We start from the raw sequence: 16,625 nt of genomic DNA, 5'->3' as shown, positions 1-16,625 counted from the left end.
AGAAGAAGAAGAAGAAGAAGAAGAAGATGAAGCCATAACGGGGAATTGTTTGCTGGTGCTGGTAGGTTAAGATGACAGAAAGTGGACAGACAGCGGATAAGCGTGAATTTAATTGTGATTTCGAGGCAATAAGGGAACAAGGCGGCATAGATCCGAGCTGGCTTCGAAATCCTGATGACGAATGTGAAGCTGCAGAGGGGTTTTCGGGGATGCCATTTTAGTTACTTGGCCAGGAACATCTGCTCCAAGACCAGCAAGAACCAGGTAAAAGCGAAAGGGTCATAATCAGAGAGAACGAAGGTTCTTTGAATCGTCCCATCGTTGCCAGAAACTGTACCAGACATAGCGAGAGCTTCAGGTAGGGTGAGCGAAAGGTCACCCACCAGAGGAACGAGGTGGATGAGGACAAAATTGGTGCCAGATAATTGAAACAACCCGCAAACGACACCTAGACACTTGCCGCGGATGAAAACATACCGCCTGAGCCTGAGCCCCAAATTCCAACTCAATGTCGAATTCATCACGTCGAATATATTGATTTCCCCCGGGGCCAATTTGGTTACTCTGGCGGGAACTGACTTCTGCGCATCTTTTCGGCCTCAAGATTTTCGTACAAAAGGTAGAGCGCCTTCTCGTTGCTGCTGGCACTTCCCATGATCGTGAACATGCGCTCGCCAGTTTCGTCGTGGGGCGCTTTGGCGATAGAAATTCGGGCACCCGAACTCTTCCTGATTTCACTGATCTTGCTGCCGCCACGACCGATGATACAACCAACCATGTCAGCCGGAATACTAATATTTTGGGTCTGGATCTCCTCTCCATCATCGGCAGCAGGAGGTCTGCCTGTGGAGTCAGAATTGGAACGGCGATTGAATGATCCGGTAGGAGCATCGCTGAAGTCAGCACCATTTCCGGTGCGATTAAAGCCCCGAGTTACTGCTCCATAGCCCGCATTTGCGCCGTTACTCAATGGGCCTCCACCCACTTGGGCTCGAACGGCAGGATTATACAAAACCGTACCAGTTCCTCGCTGCCGATCATCAACGAGGCATTTTCCGATTTCCCAAACGGCCTTTTGGATACCCTCAGGTGTGCCTTGCACTTCAACAATACGCTCCGTCGACTGTGGGAGCATCTCCTTCTGAGCCACCATGCGAACACCTGATGCATCCTGGATATGTTTGATTTTTAAGCCTTGTCGACCAATGATTGTGCCCATTTGGTTGTGAGAAATGAGTAGACGAATAGCTATGAATATAACAGTCAGCAAAAGCATCAAAAGTCTTAAGGGAAAGTTATATAAGGTCATTTAACGCTCGAAAATATCAGGCGAAATAGAGGGCAACTGTGGGAGAGTCGATATGAGGAGAGCCTTGCAAGAGATAAAAAAGCAAAAACCGGGGAAAAAAAATAATAATTAAAAAATAAGTAAATACTTACGGTGCGTGCCGTTAGAAGAAATCACGCCGCCCATGCCCATCTGTGGTGCGCCTTCAAGTAAGCCCTTCGCCACCATGGCATAAGCTTTGGAGAGACCCTCCAAACCTCCCGTAATGGACAACACGCGGTCATGCACCCCTTGAACAACCTTGCTCACTCCAGCTTTAACACCAGTCTCGTCACGAAGATCTGCGACATTCTTTCCTGCCTTGCCTATAATAACACCAGCTTCTTTGGAAGATACAATAGCTCGAAGTGTAAGCTGAGATTGCGCGTATTCCTCCTCGGTTCTGGGCGCCGGCTCGCCGTCAGGTCCAATGCGACCCTCTTCGCCCGTATGTTCAGTCATGGTCATCCGATTGAAAGTATCCACAAGACCAGATTGCTGCTCAGATGACTGCATTGGAACTGAGGAAATATCTTCCGTAGTCATGTTCCGGAGCTGTCGTAGAAAGAGCTTGAATTCAGCGCGCTGACAATCAAGGTTTGAGCCCGGCTATAACTTGCTGATAGGTTGCCCAATTTATATCAAGCTTTACTTCTCAGATGGACTGAATGTCACTCGCAGGGTAACCGTCTTTTAGTTCCGAGCTCTTGGGCTAGAATTTGTCCTCGCGATAAAAGGGTTTGAAAAATACGCGATCGACGAAATGGTGAGATGATGGGAAAAGAACTTGCGCGGAATAGGAGATGAACTGAACTGTCTATGAGTCGCGAAATCAACAGTTTAGCTCACGGGATAATAAAGCTGTGGGTGGAGATGGAGAGGAGTGTGGCGGTTTGCACTGAAGATGGGTTGGACTCGGAAACAAAATGAGGTTGCGTGTGAATTTTACGGACGGAACACCCCGCAGAAGGAGACCGAGCCGGCATACCTAGGACTTGCTGTACTAGGATACGTGCGAGGGTGCCAATTCCAACGTTTGAGATACCCTTGCTAGCCACAACATTATACATTTCATTGGGCTTAAGCTTGAAAATTCACAATGTTTGATTACAACGACAGGAAAATACTCTTTATTAAGGGGACAGATAGATTGACATGGCAAATTAATAGATGCCTTGATGACGTTAGACAAGCCGATCACTTCCATGAATCTGTAGCAGTTTCATATTTCCCTCTTTGCCTAACAGTATGTGAGAATGAATCACTAGCTAATGTTGAAACATTCTCCGCCGTCCGATTTAGATGCTTTTACAAACTATTTTCTTGATGACGCGATCCGATGAAGCCCATTCGGTACTCCGGTATTCATGAAATTTCGCTCTATTCAACTTTGAGGCGGTAATGTGCATCGAAAGGATTGCAAAACTGACTGTAGATTCAACCACTGCCGCAAGATCAGAAGAATTAGGATTCTTGCCATAAGCTATAAGGATCGTTAAAGATTGTCCATCAAATGAAACAAAGCATGTATCAGCCGTAGTGTGCAGACTGGTTGTATTCCAAGGCCCGACAAAACAGAGGGAAAAGAAAACGAAAAATCAGAACAGAATGAGGATTGTGAGCCCAAGATACAACGCCAATTAGCCCCAGGCGCCCGATGTGATGCAAACGACATCTCCCATACCTACGACTCCACAAATAAGATCCGAAAGTAAACACGCCTCATCATGTGCAAAAGCTGTTGCGGGACCCTTTGACAAGCGAAGTCCAACAATCTCTGTATTCAGCAAACCAGGCATAGAAGTTCCGCTTCCAAAATATACTTTCCCTCCTTGTATTTCTCTGAACTTTCATAAGCCTTGTCATATTTCCATCCAACAGTTTCTTTGCACTCAATACACATGATATCCCGCACAATATGACGTCCCGTTGTCATGTTTCTCTCCATAGCCTCCGCCAAACTGATATTCACAACCGAATTGAACAAGTAAGCCTTGCCATGTTGGCCACGGAAGTTCTGCGCTACCACATCAGTATGAAATAGAACCAAAATATTCGAGCGCCAACAGTACTGACCCGACTAATGATGTCATCAGGATTTGACAAATGCGTCTTGCACTTTTTGCATCCATAGATGCGTGGTGAATTGAGGTATATGTTGTAGGCAAGTCCCATTTTCCGCCTTCAACTGCAGGCCGACTTAGTCTGCGAAGCGACTATGATTGTAGTGTGATTATATGCAAAAAAGAAAAGGAAAAAGGTCTGCAAAGCTGTCTGTTGGAAGACTTTTTAGGATAGGCACAGACGTATGTGTCACGACGCCTGATTCAAGCCGAGACAGACAGGATCGAATGTGAAGAGCACTGAATCATCAACAAAGGGATATGTGACGGGAGCCAAGTGACGGGTTTTCAGGTGATAGTTTCCCCAAGATAAACTGAAGTCACGAGTCCCAGGCTTTTGAAAGTGACATTCAGTCTTATTCGTCGACAAAATTTGGTCGTCGTGGCGCGGCGCCTCTCAGAAAGCCACCGCCCCGCAGAGTCCGATAATGTTCCACTGGAAATAGGCCGTATGAAACGCTCTGCTGAGGCTACTCAGATCGGCGGGGGTTGGACGATTTATATAGTATATGAAAGAGGTGGGATGCAGCAAGTTTAGGATCTCACGTTAGCTGGTCACTGAGAAGGATAATCAATAATGGGCAGGTATTGGGGGGAAATGTGCACTTAGCACTATCGGAGTATTCGCGACTTGCATAAGCTTGTGCATGGGAGAGCATAATGAATGGGCGAAGGGGGGTAAGTTGCCGATGCAGCTACAGAGTACCCGTAGTACACTTCTTTTAACTTATTCCTTATGCCTGGAGGTAGTTCTACTACCTGCAACGGCTACTACCTTACTTACTGGCGATAAGGCCATGGCTTCGTCACTTCAAGCACTCGGAGAGCGGGAACTCCGCAACCTGCTCCGTAGACTAGGCCGATAAGAGAAACCCACTCTTATCGACATGCCCAGGCTTCTCTATCAACCAGATACCTGTTTTCCCGTCATCGCAACTACTGGGAAAGACAGTACTTTATTGCACTGGCGACCAATCCTCCTCCCGCTATAGTTCTAGGCAGGTACTCTACTGTATATGCACATCCGACACGCCCGTAGCCCAAGTATCCAGCAAGGCCATCAACGCGCTCAACCAGACTGCAGCTCAATGCCAATGTACGTAAAGAATAGCGAATAATTTAACAAAAGCCAAATGCGTGGTGCCTAATCAAGAGATTGTGTCTCAGATTCAAAGGTTCATCTTGTACAGAGGTGTTGATTGCCTGCTAATCCTCATGATCTTTATGATACTAAAAGCTGGCCCAAGAGCTGATCTTCCCAGCAATTCCACCACACTACTCATCTGTTGAACGCTTTCCACCTTTTCTATTTTTCATTTGGGATTGCGGGCTTAATTTGAAATGGCATTTTGATATTTTTGGAAACCACTAACATTATAAGTATGGCAAGAAAGAAGATGGGCCTGAGCGTCTGGAGAAGCGTACCTTGGTACCTTGACATCTTGGCCAGCTAAAAGGAGAAAGAAAAGAGAGCAGGATTGTGAGACAAGGAAAAACGGTGATATTCCCTCATGAGGAGAGACTCGAGAATATTTCTGTAACATAATCTTCTTATGAGACACTTTCGATTGGGTGCTAGGAAGGGCAAGAAAGACACCTAAATGTCTGGAAAGATAGACAAGCCGAATTTGAAATTATAATGGGCCATAAATCTACAGCCCCAACGGGAATCAAATGATCAGGGCTGCAAAGTCTCTCATCAGCCAGACCTATTGCCTGGAGGTTTCATGGAAAGATCTTGCATTCGTAAAATTCCCAGCGCTACTACTAATCTCTTCATTATGACTAAGAACCTCTGAGCGGAGCATCAACTAATACGATATTCATCTGCGCGTAAGCCTTGTCTTACTCCACATCAAGTGGAATTTCCTTCAAGAATCGTCACGAGTGTAAGCTGACCTGTCAGACCTCAAATCTCTCTTCCTGAGAATCGTCTTCACCTTGCGATGACTCCTGCGGGCCACTTTCACCAAAAAGAAAAGAACGAACCTTGTTCTTTTGTTCGTAATTCCGTTTTCCAGTGCGAAGAGGGTTGTTGCTCATGCCATTAGAAGTTCTTTGTTCACCTTCTACCATCCATGAAAAAGAGGATTGAGCGAGGGATCGTCGAGGGGACTGGAATGATTCGACTGGCTGAGTTTCTAATTGTCCACCTTTCGGGGAATTCGGAGATATGTAACCGGCAGGAAGTGTAGCAAGTTTTGATGGATATAAGGCAGAAGACGTTTGAGTCTGGACCGGAGGTGATTTCGGCTGGTCGGAGGAACCCACGGACGTGTGCTGCTGAAAGAGGCTCATTCCTTCTGGTCGGCCTCCCGATTCTTCGCTCCCCGTCTGAATAATCTGCTTCCTTGGAACATCTTCAAACATACGCTGGGCATTTTCGACTTTATCGGCAGCCAATCGAAGCTTTGCTGCAGCGCGTCGATTTATCTGTTTAATTTCCTCCTCGCATTCTCGAAGACCTATGAGTGCATCTTTCAATAAGTCCACTGGCGTTAGGCTGTTATCCACGTAATCTTGGCAAATCTGAGATTTTGGTTTTCCTTGGACCGCATCAGATACCTGGGCTTTTGTGGGAGTGCTAGTAGGCAAATTCTGGACGCCCTTTCGCATCTCTTCGACGGTATTGCGAACTATGTTACTGAGACCCCATTTCTCGCTCCGCCGGTACACTCCTCGTGCAGCATCCTGTAAAAAGTTCTCCAGTCCACGTTGCTCTGGGCTTGAAATCGAAGAAGACTGGGATGGTGAGAGAGAACGCAACTCGGCTTTGTCTTTGCCCGCCGGAAATTGAAGCGCAGAAACCCTTGAATAGCTTTGGCGCTTGCCAGGAGAGTATTTTGGGGTTCTATTGGAGTACTTAGCTATGATGTAGCTACCTCCTTCTATGTCAAGGTGGGTACGGAGATATATTGCGTCATCGACAAAGGTCTGAGCTCCTATATTTTCTGGTGGAATGGGATAGCGAAGAAGTATGATCAACATATCTGGTGGCTCCGCCTCGAGGACTGCAGACGGGATGAAATTCAGCTCCTTTGCATGGAATTTCTGTTAGAAGGTCTACTTACGATGCCATCGGACGCGCAAAAGCATTGCGACACAAATAAATTGAAGAAGGTCTAATTGGGGGTCTTCCGCTAATATCAGATCCCACAAAGGGAGGAGATTTTCTAACGGAAACTCTCGCCCAAATATCAACCTGAACCACCGTCTTCATGAATGAGTCAACCTCTGAAGAAGATAAAACACATGAGGGACTAAAGAGTGGGAGGAAAAACCGAAATCTGAAGATCAAGCCCGGGGACATACAAAAGGAAAACCTGTGGTACTATCTCGGCTTTGTAGAGTCTATCTGATAGCTCCGGATCAACCTGTGGCAAGAGGTTGTAGTAGACATTCTTGATGCTCTGCACTATGAAAGAATCGCTCTGCTTCGATGCAAACGTGATTGGTTGCTTTGGTGTTGATGGAGCCGCGTCGTATAATGGCTTGGCAGACTGCATGAGCAGGTTGAATAAAGTAAACGAATCATGCTCTATGTATGTCTCATCAAGCATTGTGCCCACGAAAGATGAATCTTCCGTTTCAGAGGGGCAAAGACCCGTGTTAATTGCATCTTCTTTGACTACCCATAATAGGGGAGCCAAAACCTCGTGCATGCCTTGGCGGTACCCGACGTCCGGATTAAGTTTGCAAAAGACAAATAGTATATCCAGCATCATTGTTTGAGGTTCTCTCTGGTGGAAATATTCATAATCTGGCATGCATCTCTCAACATCTTGAAGTATTTCCTCTCTCAAGGCCTCGTCTTGTCGAATATTTGTCCAAGGAGACTTGGAGGAACCATCAGCGAGTTGATAACAGTGGAACCGCACCCAAAATCATTGAAAGCTCTAGCTTTACAATTGGTTACATCATTGGAGACTTACATTTTCGTCTTCGGTCAACGGATCAAACTCTGAGTCAATATTGTTAGGCCGTTCGACGTTTCGAAAAAAGTGTTGCCTCAAAGAATCATAGGCCCTCCTCGAAGCAAGAAGCTTCTGATTCCAAATTAAGTGGTCGAAATCTTGAAATAATAAAAAAATCTGGAGATTTAGTCAAAATCCAAGGAAAAAAAAATGTATGGCAACAAACCTTCCAACATATGGACCGAAATCCGCAAATGCATGGGTTTTCATTGGCAGGCTTTCTCACGGCACTTTTCAGACTTGAAATGCTCGACGATTCGGCTACAAAGCGCCATCTCTTTCTGGAAATAGTCATAGAATCAGCTCTGACTTGTACCCTGGAAAATTTAGAAAACACTTAAGAACTCACTGAAGGTCCTCTCTTGACTTCATCCCAAGACAGCCTGTATCAATCATCTATTTCTTGAGCTTACAAAGAGGGCCCTAGAGCCTAAGGAAGAATTGCAGACTCTTGCTTCAAGTTCAGCGTGGTCTATGGTTCTCATATGTTTGGCAATAAACACGCGAATATTATCAGAGCTGTGCTGGTTCTTTGTTGTAATCTACTCCGGAGATATCATGCGCTTTAGCCTAATACTGCGATTGGCCCGATACAACCAAGGGAACTAACTGCAATGGTCCGCCCCGCGCTCGCGTTGGGTGATGGGTTCCATTGACACGCCAGCTTAACTTACCTAGGTAGCAATAATCGTAGTAACTGTACCAGACCGGCCATTCAAAGTAGCAACATCCCCAGAAATCGTATGGAATATTCGAGATTGTTCAATAAAGGAAGTGGTAGCAAATGTAGTAATATCAATCGTTATCAAAGTTGCGGATGAAATTATTGATTGCATACCGAGGTACCTCACTTCTGATTCCACGCCTTACCCGGCAGTAGTCCTGAGAGACGACCTTATCGCCCTGATCGAATGTTTCGCTATCTACCCAGGGTTCTGACACAGCAAGCAATGACTACTATGCAGTACCTGAGGTTTATTGCCTGAAGGAAGTCACGCCGCAATACTTGCACCCGAGGTCCTCCAAAATAAAAAAAAGAAACTCATTCACCGCATTGATTCCGCAAATGAAGCTGATCCGGAAGATAACATAAATCAGCCGCATGCAATCTATAAATTTGGCGCATGCCAGAAAAGTGCCAACAAGCGCTTTACGATCTCAACCGCGGTACAACAGCAGCCTTTAGCCCTTGATAATGCAGTCGCAGTACCCCCCTGGAAAGGATTTGCAGGAAATTGATAAATCCAACTCACATATAACGGTGCATCAAGAGCCTGCATCGCCAGCAGGCGCTAGGCCTCACGATCTTGGATTTTTGGAAAAAGGAGGACGCCCTTCACCTCCAATCCTTACCCAGATGCACGATGGCCTCGATCCTGCCCCAGAGCTCCCACCTCCCGCTCAATTTGATAGGCCATCTGATATCCTATTTGATGCGTCATTGGACCAGCTTATTGATGAGGAATTTGGGGACTTTGAGTCAGCTGCTTTGCCCACTGCATCAACTACAGAAGATTTGATCTCCATCGGTCCCGAAACCGTACAACCATCAAGTGGGAGAAACAACGAACAGCATAGCTTACAAATTCAACCAGAAGGGAAAATTAAGACAAGAGTTTTGCCCAGATCAAAGTGTGACCAGACATTGGCTTCCCCTCACACCATGCCAGCTGTTGCAGAACGTCAGATGGCTCGACATGATACTTTAATCAAAGAGAATGAAGATTGGGGAGATCTTATGGATTTCGAAGATCCGCTCGATTCAAACCCTTGCAGCGTACTAACACCATCCAGGAGGTCGGAGGGTGCTATCTCTGGAGGCCGCAGTCATGGGAACACGCCTGGTCACTCTACGACACTTTCAATCCCACATGCTCATTGCACAGCCTTCAACGCGCCCGCTAGGAATCCATCATCATCATCATCATCGTCGTCGAAAGTAGTTGCTCCGACAAATATCCCACAACCTTCTATTCTTCTGCCTTTAATCACATCCAGTTTCAATGCCTTTCAGAGCCGATTCTCCGCGCCAATATCCATCCAGTCACATTCCGTAAGGGAAAAAGCGATTTACGACCCTGCAATGATTGAATTTCTTCGTGGCTACATCCTTTTGGGGGTAGTGGCCACACGAATTATTGCTGGAAGGAAGCTGCGTTGGCGAAGAGACAAATACCTCTCACAAGGTACCAAGATTGGCCCAGCGCAATCTGGGCAAAAAGGAGGCATGAAGCTTGCTGGTCTTGATAGGATGGAGGACCTCAAAGAAGTGAGAGAAATTGCCGAAACTGTGCAAGCCTGGAGCACTCAGCTCGGGATTCTACGCTCAATCCTTGTTGCTGCGAAATCCAAGGATTCCAATTTTTCTCTCAAGATTCCGGAGCTTAAGAGCACACCGAGCATCAGGACTCTGAGTGAAATGGAAGGAGGGCTAAGTGCGACGTATTGCTGCGCTCTTTGTGGACTGAAACGCAACGAGAGAGTTGGCGGCGTTGACGTTGATGTAGAGGACAGCTTTGGAGAATGGTGGGCAGAGCACTGGGGCCATAGAACTTGTAAGAATTTTTGGGAAGAGCATAAGTCAACATTGCCATGAAAAGCGAGCGTTGTATGCTGCAACAATATCCAAGAATAACCGACTGTATTCTAACTCATTTCATCAACTACTTATGGATCTCCCGGATTTGTCCCAGCTTTTTTATCTGTTCTTTCCCCTCGTTCTGAGGCTTATATGTAATGATGTGCGTTCCTGCAGTTACGCTGAAGATGACAACATAAATGAGTTGGCCTGGTCTTAAGATACAGAATACCACGAGATCTGACAGGAAGAGTATTGGAACGAACGCATTGCGCCTCCTTCCTCAGTGGGCCTGCACCAAAATCATAACCAAAATCATGCGTGAAATCCACCTGTCGAATTGCTCCTGGTCTACAGAAGAGGAGGAAGGCTTTCCCATGTGAAACCCAGCGATTTTCAAATGCTTCAGGGACTTGTGGCTAATTAGCCTTGAGGTTCAGATGGAGATAATCTGGGTGGTGATACTACGAGATCCCGCTTGGGAACTATATACCTGAGCAATTTCAAAATAATATCTTTTGTGATTCGTCTAGATAGATCATATGCCTCGCAAAATGACTAAACAAAGTCTTTTCCCGAATAATTGTCTTGTGCCTACCGTAGCTTGGACTATGAGATATATCTATTGGGATTCTGTTCTAGACCTTTACCGTGTCAAGTAATCAAGAGGTTGTCCGAGGGTCATTTACTTTTACAGTCCTCCTACAACGGGTTTTAAAATTCAACCTTCTGGTCTTCGCAAGCGCCCTAGAAGGCAAAAGCTGAAAATTGAACTTACTGCGATAAGAAAACCTGGCGGAAGTTGCAGCATATACATTGGTAGGGTACCCGGCGAAGACGTACTGTACCGGACGGTACATGCGATAGTTTTCACTATTGCATTGCTGGAGCTTGCTCCTCGTGCTAGACTCAATCCGCCTCAACCCCCAACTCTGCAGACAAGTATTTAGGCCGGATTGGTGTAAAGGCCACCGTTGACCTCGCCCGTCTGATTCAGGCCTTAAATCTCAGTCGAATCGACCAATTCATCTCATTTTCGTCATATCCGTGAATCCTAAACAGTCGGCTGCCTGCGTTCTCGGACCCTCATCGAGCTTCCACGCACCCTCAGCATGCAAAACCGGCAAGTTGATGCCGACGGTGAGTCCTAGATCTAAACAGAGGACCAAGCCTCGCCCCACTGATTCCTTCGTATTCTTTCTCATTGAATATTACTGGACTATGTTGAAAATCAAATGGCTAATTGCAAGATTTGAGCAGGCGATCCTGATCCTCCGGAAAGATCGTCTACTTTATCACTTCGAGGCCGCCCTGGCCAACTAGGACTACCCAAAAATCGCAGCACCGGGAATTTCTTAAATTATCAAGAGAGTCCAGCAAGTGCGTCGAGGACAAGACATTCATTCGATGCTGGGCTCAGTCTCGATTATGACGTTAACGCAAGGTATGGGTTATCTTACTTCACACCTTCTCTTGCCGTGCCCCACGTTGACGATGCTAATTGCTTGACTCTGCGACGAAAAGGTCGCCAATAATACCAGAACATGAGCATGGCTTAGGCGCATCTGGCCTTCGCCGTATTCGACAACAACCACCAGCTCTCGGTTCGAATCAATCCAATGCTCTCCGATCGGGCTCGAATGCCGGAGTCCCTCCTAGGTCATCGTCGATGACCCTCTCATTACCGTCCTCCAGGACGCCATCAATTTCTCTACCCAACGGGCCTGCCTCTCCGACGTTCAACTTCAGCGAGGACCTATCAAGATTTCCTTGTGAATCTTTGCATTCATTCTCTTTCGCTCACCAATCTGAAGAATACATCCACAACCGTCAAAATGTTTTGAAACGATCCATGGACTTCCTGCGGGATAGGTTGGGCTGGGCAACAAGCAATCCAGGCATCGCCAGCGCGCAGGCGCGGATAAGTGGCGACCAAGAGGCTCAAAGTATGATGGAGCTCTTAGCCCGCGCCAATTTAGTCCGGCACGACGATAGTACTGGCCACGGGCTAGGACTCTCTGGAGGGCCATTAACGGGCCCTGCAGAGCTTACAGGAGGAAATATTTTTGAGAAAAACTTTTTCCCTCAGTCCCAAAGTCCAGAGCCAATTGACGTGAGAAGCAGCGCAAAAGATGAAGGCAAAATGATACAGACGCAATTATCGCCCAATGTTGGGTCGAAATCTTTTAACAGCTCCGAAGAGGCATTCTCAGAAACGACTGCAAGAGATGAAATGAAAAACCGGTCTTCTAATGTTGAAATCCCCCCAACGAAGCGAGAACAAACCCGGGAAGAGCATGTTTCTGCTGGCCTGTCTCCCACAATCGCTGCCCGGCGTATGAGTTTGAAACGAACATATACCGATACATCACCGCTCACTCTTCAGTCTAAGCTAATGGAGGCAATGGCACAGCCTTATATCCCCACGGAACAGAGCAGTCAGAATCAGCTGCTCCTAGCATCGGTACCCTCATTATCGCACCCTATCGCCCCAGTGCCAGGATTTAATCGCGCTGGGTCGACAGTTCATAGCCATGCCAGTCGTTGGGCGCCGGCGGCGCAAGCAATCTTTACTACGGAGGCGACCGCTCCGTGGACGATTCTGGCAGCTAACGATTTGGCGTGCCTTGTTTTTGGGGTCACGAAAGCTGAAGTCCGAAAGATTGGCATAATGGAAGTCGTGCGCGAAGAAAGAAGGAAATGGCTCGAGGAAAAATTACAATCGCCGGGGTCGGACGCGATAATCGCAAAAATGAAGCCATCTTTTAGCCAAAGTCAGCGCACAAGTCCGAATCCAACCACGTCATTGGCAGTGGGCCGTGGTGTCACAGCGCAGTTGCTCAGCAAGCCCTCCTCACGACAAATCGCAGAAAGGAGAGCGCAGACTGACGATGGCAGCGGTTCTACTTTTGTAAAGAAAAGGACATCAAAAGGGGGATCAAATCATGCAGCCAATAAATCTAGAGGGGTGTTACTCTGCGGTGACGTCGTCCCAATTCAAAAGCGCAATGGCGCGATTGGGTCTGCTAGTCTTTGGGTGAAGGAGAAGAGAGGTGGCTTGATCTGGGTGCTTGAAGAAATCCGTGAAGACGTTGCATATCTGTGTCTTGATGAGGGCGGCTGCGTTGCGAAAGCAACGGGGGCTGTTGAGGCAATCTGGGGAGAAGATCGCGTGAAAGTCGGAATGGACATTGGACGACTCATACCACAACTTCCACGGATGCAAAGCCCTAAAGCGGGCGAGATTGACATAGCACGCGTTCTAGAGCTTCAGAGGTTTTGCGCACGAACTGCGAGCGGCATAAACATTCCATTAAGTGTGGATCAGATTTCTGGAAAGCATGAGTTTAGGATATCCAGTTTTCCTCATATTGCCGGCATCATGGTTCTTTCTCCATCGGACCTTAGAATCACGAGTTCAAATCCGGTATTCTCTGCCGCATTGTTTGGCCAACCACAGCCAGATGGTTTGCGCATCACCGATCTGATACCGGACTTTGAGCGCTTATTGCGGATACTAACTGAGGAGGACAAAGTTCAACTAGTTGACGGCGTCGTGATTCCGGAACACAGCTTTAGGAGAGCAAGGGCCTTGATTGCGCTGCGTGACGGAAAGGCCGATGCTGCTGCTATATTTCTCCGTCCTGTTGGCCTTGTCGCGAGACATCGAGATGGATCGGAGATCAAAGTCGACGTACAGATGCGAGTGGTAAAGAGTGACAGTTTTGGACCTTTGATGGACGAAAATGTCATCGCGGAAACCTCAGAAGATGATGAAGGGGACTGGGCTACCAATGAGGAAACGCCCCTTACGGAAGTGGTATACGCTTTGTGGATAACCTACTCAAGGCAACTCCACGGAGTGGCTCAAATTATTGAGCCAATGACGCCATTAGAATCGACACCACCAAGTCCGCCTCACCAGCCATCTCCAGGTCAGTCAGTCCGCGACCCGCAGCTCGAAGACTCCGTTCTCAGCTCGCCAAAGACCGCGAGCTCGGATTCACTTCTCAGTCAGCAGATCCAAGAAACTGCAGCAGGCCAAAGCAGTGCGAAGACTTCAGATGGACTACAAAAACCCGAAGTTGCGGAACCAAAACAATACAATGCTATAGACGAAAGAGATGCCCACAAGAAAAAAACCATATCAGATTTTGTAATACTTGAAGATATGGGACAGGGCGCCTACGGACAAGTAAAGCTTGCGCGTTACAAGAAATTCCCTTCCAAGAAGGTGGTTTTGAAATACGTTACGAAACGACGCATTCTCGTTGATACCTGGACGCGGGATAGGCGGCTAGGGACAGTGCCTCTTGAGATACATGTTCTTGATTATCTGAGGCGCGATGGGTTGAAGCATCCAAATATAGTGGAAATGTCGGATTTCTTTGAAGACGAAATCAACTATTACATTGAGATGGTCCCTCACGGCATTCCCGGAATGGATTTGTTTGATTATATCGAACTTCGGGTCAACATGGAAGAAGCAGAGTGCAAGAGCATCTTTGTGCAAGTTGCAAATGCCATTCATCACCTTCACACTAAAGCCTTAGTCGTGCATAGAGACATAAAAGATGAGAATGTGGTTCTCGACGGGGAGGGCAACATCAAACTCATAGACTTCGGAAGCGCCGCTTACATCAAGAATGGTCCTTTTGATGTGTTCGTTGGGACTATTGGTATGATAATACTGTGATCCCTTCCTCCGAGTCCATCTAACAAAGTTGCAGATTACGCAGCGCCAGAAGTGCTTGCCGGCAAATCGTATCGCGGGAAAGAGCAGGATGTTTGGGCGCTTGGCATACTTCTTTACACGATCATTTACAAGGAAAACCCTTTTTATAGCATCGACGAAATTATGGATCATGACCTTCGCGTTCCATATATCATGAGCGAAGACAGCATTGATTTGATTAGGCTTATGTTGAACAGAGACGTGGATCAACGAATATCAATATCACAGGTGTTGGAGCACCGGTGGTGCCAAAGCCAGGCTTGATGAAAATGAGCCTCAAACCTCTTTAAAGGTGGAAACAGCTGGCGATACTCTGGAGAGGAAAAGCTGTGTCACCTCATTTAGAGTTGAAAGTTCGGTGGTTGGTGAAGTAGAATATAAGATACCCTAGAGAAGCTATGGAGGGCAGCTTGGTAGCGGCTTGCCAGTTTTTCTGTCTCACATACATTTACGAAATTTACGCTTGAGTGGTCATGATGCATTGCTCGTGTTCAGATTTTTGGATGCTGTAAATTAGAATATAAACCATTTATTGCGCGAAAGAATTCTAAGAGAGACCCACGAGGAATGAAGCTGTCAACTTGAAACGAGAATCGGTCGTCGAACGATCCAATATTCCACCAATAATTTTTTCAAAAATTTAACATTGACAAGTTCTACGAAGATTAAATGAGATTCGTTTAAGAAAGACGTAAAAGCTATGAGTATAAGTATTCCACCCACGCAACCAATTATGTGAACCAGTCAAGTCAGAACCCTGGAGTCCTCGACGAAGACGCGAATGATGAACACCGAAAACGCCGAGGATAATGCTCGCGAATGGAAATAGTAAGCAACAACAGTTTCAAAAGCTAATGACTGGTCTCCTTCATTCTTCGAAGAAACCACCATCGCTTTCCTCCGCCGAGCCTTCCTGCCGTGTATCACTTGCGTTCAGAGAGGTCTCCTTCCGGTTTGCCAACTCGCTGATATTGTCCGTTCTCTTGCGTTTCTCCTCGCGAACAGGCCCGGAAGCAATTTTTCTGCTTTTTGATTGGCCTATCTCTTTACGAGATCCGTTGCGAAGCTCATCCAGGGAACCCTCTCCCATTCGTCTCTCTATTTCTCTCCACATGGGCCCGTTTTGACGACCTTCAATGCCTTGCGTCATGCTGTTCTCAGCCGATGTTATATCTTTTCCGGCGTAGAGACTCGTGTATTTTTGATCGAGAGGGTAAAAGAGTGTGTAATTTAAGTCCACCTCTGCTGTGTGGATTTCGGCTTTCAGGGCCTCCGCATCTGATGTCGAAGCAGCGACTGCAAGGCGACGTTGGAGCTTCTTCAAAATTCGAGTTGCTTTTTGGCGTTCTGGTGGTGAAAACGTCAATCTACGCACAGTTTATAACCTTAAAGAATGACAAAAATACATACCAAAGAAGCGAACCATATGGTATTTCTTGATCATCTTTTGACGCCTTCGGTCAGCCTCCGCAGTCGCCAATTCATGTTTGGAGGCTGCCAAGGCCCGCTCATATTCTATGCGTATATCTGCGCGGAGGTTCTCCGAGCGTTCCAGGAGCCTTGACACATCACGAATTTTTTTCTTCAAGCCATTGACAGAAACATGTCGCTGGATCTCACGACTTGACTCCAGGACTTTCCGATCCCGATTAGATTTGGGCAATCTGTGCTGTGGGCCTTTATTCTTCTGGATGAAACTCATTGTTTTAACTGCGAATGTGTTCAAAGAAATTTATTTGAGTGATGTGACCCCTTCCCCAAAGATAAGTAGCGAACCAAATCAGTGGAAGAAATTAATTGCACATGAACAGATTCTATGACAAATCACATCAGACCCCATAAGGTTACCCTGAACACCACCCCACAATGGGATCTCCCGTAGTAGCTT

At 46.8% G+C, this 16,625-nt stretch overlaps 6 protein-coding genes across 6 annotated transcripts; 2 read left to right on the top strand and 4 right to left on the bottom strand.

Annotated features, from left to right (window-relative positions):
• Positions 1-559: 559 nt before the first annotated feature.
• Positions 560-1,789, bottom strand: L228DRAFT_211420 (KH domain RNA-binding protein; the record flags this gene model as incomplete). The annotated part of the gene is made up of 2 exons (XM_018329894.1): positions 560-1,248; positions 1,441-1,789. The coding sequence occupies 2 exons, from the start codon at positions 1,787-1,789 to the stop codon at positions 560-562; spliced, it is 1,038 nt and encodes a 345-aa protein (XP_018187777.1).
• Positions 1,790-3,110: 1,321 nt separating this feature from the next.
• On the bottom strand, positions 3,111-3,502 carry L228DRAFT_211069 (yippee-like protein; the record flags this gene model as incomplete). Its single annotated transcript, XM_018329880.1, has 2 exons — positions 3,111-3,344; positions 3,404-3,502. 2 exons carry the CDS (start codon positions 3,500-3,502, stop codon positions 3,111-3,113), a joined length of 333 nt encoding a protein of 110 aa, XP_018187776.1.
• A 1,661-nt stretch (positions 3,503-5,163) lies between these two features.
• On the bottom strand, positions 5,164-8,185 carry L228DRAFT_247859 (RabGAP/TBC). The gene is made up of 7 exons (XM_018332737.1): positions 8,099-8,185; positions 7,774-7,966; positions 7,591-7,705; positions 7,383-7,541; positions 6,763-7,286; positions 6,522-6,664; positions 5,164-6,461 (listed from the first exon to the last, which is right to left on the bottom strand). The coding sequence occupies exons 2-7, from the start codon at positions 7,818-7,820 to the stop codon at positions 5,353-5,355; spliced, it is 2,097 nt and encodes a 698-aa protein (XP_018187775.1). The 5' UTR covers positions 7,821-7,966; positions 8,099-8,185; the 3' UTR covers positions 5,164-5,352.
• Positions 8,186-8,428: 243 nt separating this feature from the next.
• On the top strand, positions 8,429-10,501 carry L228DRAFT_247858 (hypothetical protein). Its single transcript, XM_018332736.1, has one exon. The coding sequence runs from the start codon at positions 8,620-8,622 to the stop codon at positions 10,018-10,020; it is 1,401 nt and encodes a 466-aa protein (XP_018187774.1). The 5' UTR covers positions 8,429-8,619; the 3' UTR covers positions 10,021-10,501.
• A 425-nt stretch (positions 10,502-10,926) lies between these two features.
• Positions 10,927-15,361, top strand: L228DRAFT_247857 (Pkinase-domain-containing protein). The gene is made up of 4 exons (XM_018332735.1): positions 10,927-11,142; positions 11,263-11,446; positions 11,527-14,681; positions 14,733-15,361. The coding sequence occupies exons 1-4, from the start codon at positions 11,115-11,117 to the stop codon at positions 14,999-15,001; spliced, it is 3,636 nt and encodes a 1,211-aa protein (XP_018187773.1). The 5' UTR covers positions 10,927-11,114; the 3' UTR covers positions 15,002-15,361.
• L228DRAFT_283385 (hypothetical protein) lies at positions 15,162-16,494 on the bottom strand. The gene is made up of 2 exons (XM_018336112.1): positions 16,148-16,494; positions 15,162-16,084 (listed from the first exon to the last, which is right to left on the bottom strand). Exons 1-2 carry the CDS (start codon positions 16,437-16,439, stop codon positions 15,606-15,608), a joined length of 771 nt encoding a protein of 256 aa, XP_018187772.1. The 5' UTR covers positions 16,440-16,494; the 3' UTR covers positions 15,162-15,605.
• Between the last annotated feature and the right edge of the window lie 131 nt (positions 16,495-16,625).

This window comes from Xylona heveae, assembly GCF_001619985.1.
Source record: "Xylona heveae TC161 unplaced genomic scaffold L228scaffold_6, whole genome shotgun sequence".
NCBI lineage: Eukaryota > Fungi > Ascomycota > Xylonomycetes > Xylonales > Xylonaceae > Xylona > Xylona heveae.
This window is presented reverse-complemented; position numbering and strand designations above follow the sequence as displayed.